At 38.8% G+C, this 3,717-nt stretch overlaps 1 protein-coding gene across 1 annotated transcript; it reads right to left on the bottom strand.

Moving 5' to 3' along the window:
• Positions 1-1,933: 1,933 nt before the first annotated feature.
• Positions 1,934-2,872, bottom strand: LOC102468118 (olfactory receptor 508). Its single transcript, XM_006143977.1, has one exon. The coding sequence runs from the start codon at positions 2,870-2,872 to the stop codon at positions 1,934-1,936; it is 939 nt and encodes a 312-aa protein (XP_006144039.1).
• Between the last annotated feature and the right edge of the window lie 845 nt (positions 2,873-3,717).

The raw sequence follows: 3,717 nt of genomic DNA, 5'->3' as shown, positions 1-3,717 counted from the left end.
TCTAGAAGGCAAGAGTAACCTTCTTTCTCTTGATATAGGTATAATAATCCCAGAGGACATCATGGTTATCTTGTGCCATTTGGGTATGAAGTTTTTGACCCTAGATGAGGCCCCTGGTGTAGAGCAGTCAGGATTAGTTTAGCAAAGAGAAAAAAATCTTCTAATTGTTTAGAACAGAAAATAATTTAATTTAAGGAATTCAATGTTTAAATATTATTGGAGGGTGGGCGAGCAGGTGGCATGGAGTCTAAGGCACTGGATCTCATATGGCCAGTTCTGTGGTTAAAGTCCTATATCTGGTGACATGAAAAATCACCCTGGATGCATGTGTATACAGGTCCAAAATCCTGAGAGAGCAATGGTGGAGAAGAGATTGTAGTGTGGCCATCCTCCCACGAGGTTTTTTCTCATCTTCTCTGTCTCTCTCTGGCACATGCATATGCTCTATGGAAAAAAAACTCATTAAAAAATATATTGGAGGATCGTGGAGAGGTAGAATACAGGGGACTCTAACCAGACTTTCCGTTTCAAAATTCTACCATTATAGCTAAATTACAGAGGCCTGGAAATATGAATACTACTTCAAGTACTTAAAGATATTAGACTTAATGTTGAAAACAGTGGAATTACAGTGGAATATTAAATAGAAAGATCCCATTATATAACTAACTTTTATTAAAATTACTCTGATATTGGGCCAGCAGGTAGCATGATGATTAAGATGATGGATCCCACATGGCTAACTCTAGTCTCAGAACAGAACCAGAAAACACCACATTGCGTGTGCATGAATGCCCCCAAATCCTTAGAGGAGCATAAGGAGAAGGTATTGTGGCATGGCCATCCTCCCAGGGAGTGATTTCTCACTTTCTTTCTTTCTCTCTCTTTCTCTTTATCTCTCCAGTGAGTGCATGTACCCTATGACAAGTAGTAGTAATAATAATAATAATAATAATAATAATAATAGTAATAATCCTTAATCTAATGTTGGCATTTTAATTAAAGGAAAACTTCAGGTTTCTAAAAATACTATACTATTAAAATATATTCAGACAGAAAATAGGATGATCTTTACTAAGGTAAATACTTTTAAATTCTAAAAATTAAGGTTAATCTGCCAAAGGGAGGGCATTTTCAAAGTTGTGACATTTCTAGTGAGATTATGTGTAAGAAACCAAGAACTTTCAATATCACAGACGATAAAAAAAGGTGGCTCAATAGACATTACAAAAGTGTGTGACATATATATCCCCTGAAAAAAGTAACCTAAAAATGGTTCTTTACATCTTATCACCACAGGAGCCAGGCTGTTCCAATTAGCCTTCAATAGGCTGTCCTTTAGAAACTCTTTAAGATAGTTTGTGGAGTATATTCCTGAAAAGGAAGCATGAGTAGCCAAGGAAAGGTTCAGAGTATTCCAAGATGGCTATATCAGGCTCGTCTGCAGAAGTACCGTGGGAGGAATTCTGTTGGTCAGACTCAGATTAAGAGAAACAAGCTTTTTAACCACCTGCATTACTAGCTTCAGCATCTACAGTGCTGCAGAGCTCAAAGACCATCTCTTCCACATAGGAGGGCTTGGATGGCAACAGTACTCTTTTATGTCTCATTCAAGGGGGTTTGAATGCGTCCACAACTATTAATTCCAAAGACTTCATTTAAAGAGCACAGAATATATGTTTGAAAATTTTTACTTAAAGACACAAGACCTGGTGGGTAGAGGAAGGATAAAGCCTTTTTTGTTGTTGTTCTTAAATGCTTCTATCTTAATGAATCCATGTCTATATTTTACGCTGAAATATTCTGAGAAAGAGACAAAAATGTAAGAGCATAGAATATCATAAATATACACTGAAAATTATCTGGTATATTGTTCTTTCTCCTGCAGGAACTTTCCTTGATATATGGTGTTTATTACCAAAATCAGGTTTATTTAGGACCACCACCGAGTCCTAGCCATAAATTTTCTCATGGATTCTTTAACATCCTTATTCCTCAGACTGTAAATGAGGGGGTTCAACATGGGGATGACCACTGTGTAGAACACAGACACCACTTTGTTCTGGTCAGTTGAGTAGCTGGTCTTGGGCATCACATAAATGAATGTAATGGTCCCATAGTACAGAGTGACTGCGGTGAGGTGGGAGCTGCAGGTGGAGAAGGCCTTGTGGCGCCCCTCAGTGGAGCGCATCTTCAGGATTGAGAAGAGGATGTAGACGTAAGAGAGAGCAATGATAAACACAGTCACTACAATGATGGAGCCAGAAGAAATGGCTGGACTTATTTCAGAAGTAAAATCATGAGAACAAGAAAGCTTCAAAAGTGGCGAATAGTCACAGAAAAAGTGATTGACTTTATTTGGACCACAAAAGGACAGACGTAATAAGTTACCAGTAAATGTCCAAGCATTTATACACCCACCCAGATAAGACATCCCCAGTAGGAAAATGCAGATTCTAGGGGACATGCGGGTGGAGTAGAGCAGGGGAGAGCAGATGGCCACATAGCGATCATAGGCCATGGCAGCCAACAGGAAGCACTCAGCCGTCCCAAAAGTCACCACAGAACAGAGTTGAGCCACGCAGCCTGCCACAGGGATCAATATTCCTTCTCTGAGGAAGGCAATGAGCATGACAGGTGTCACTGATGAGGAATACCCAATATCCACAAAGGCCAGATGGCTGAGGAAAAGGTACATTGGGGTGTTTAGCTGAGGGCTGCTTCTGATTAACGTGATTATGCTGATGTTGCCCGCTAAGGTGACAGCATAGATTCCTAGAAACACAACAAACAAAACGGCACACACTGTAGCATCTTCTGTTAGCCCCAAAATCATGAGCTCTGTTACAGTTGTGTAGTTTACAGTCCCCATCTTATTGGGAATAGTGTTCACTGAAAGAAAGTAAGCAGATATTATAATGGGATAAAGCTGTGTTATGTGCACATTTATTTCTATAATAACTGTATAAGAAAACTACAAAAGCAGCGACGCTCCTTAGTTTAGGGAAAAGCAGGTATACACATAACATCTCATATAATACTTAATAGTGTAAGTATTTACTGATACAAGTAAAGAATTCTCAATACCCCTCCACCATTTTTAAGAGAGATTTTTGTTGTAGGCCATGTGTGCTCACCGAACAGACAGAGATAGAGAGACAGAAAGCAAAAATCACCCTTCAAGAGGGATTGCCAAGCCACAATCCCTTTTCTGGCATGATTTTTAAGACACCGGGTCTAGGATTCTAACCATGAAGGCCATGTGGGAGTCCATCGATGTAACCGCTGTGCTGTCTGCTGATTTACTAAACACTTTTTTAAAAAACATAAACTCAACTCACATTTTTTTCATGTTGTTAATTTAGGTGCTTCGTGAGGAATAGAGAGAAACTGAAATATGAAAAAAAACTCTAATTTTCCTTCAAGAATCAAGGTCAAACAGTTAATCCTATACACATTCTCACACACACTTTCACACATACACACACAATGTCCATATTGATGGTCATGTACTTATCCCATCTTATTGTTACAGTTTTATTAGTAATTGAGATGCTACAATAATGAATTATTTCAGCAATAGAGTGCCATGGTACCCACACCATGTAATTTTGAGTCTGAACTCCAGAGTTCTAGCTTCTTTATCTTTTACACTACAGAGGGAGGAACTTCATTAAGTAGGCATGGCCATATATTAGGAGAAGAGTACTATTTCTT

The sequence above is a fragment of the Tupaia chinensis genome, unplaced genomic scaffold (assembly GCF_000334495.1).
Source record: "Tupaia chinensis unplaced genomic scaffold, TupChi_1.0 Scaffold000114_1, whole genome shotgun sequence".
Lineage (NCBI taxonomy): Eukaryota > Metazoa > Chordata > Mammalia > Scandentia > Tupaiidae > Tupaia > Tupaia belangeri.
Note: the sequence above shows the minus strand (reverse complement) of the source record. Positions and strands in the feature narration are given on the sequence as shown.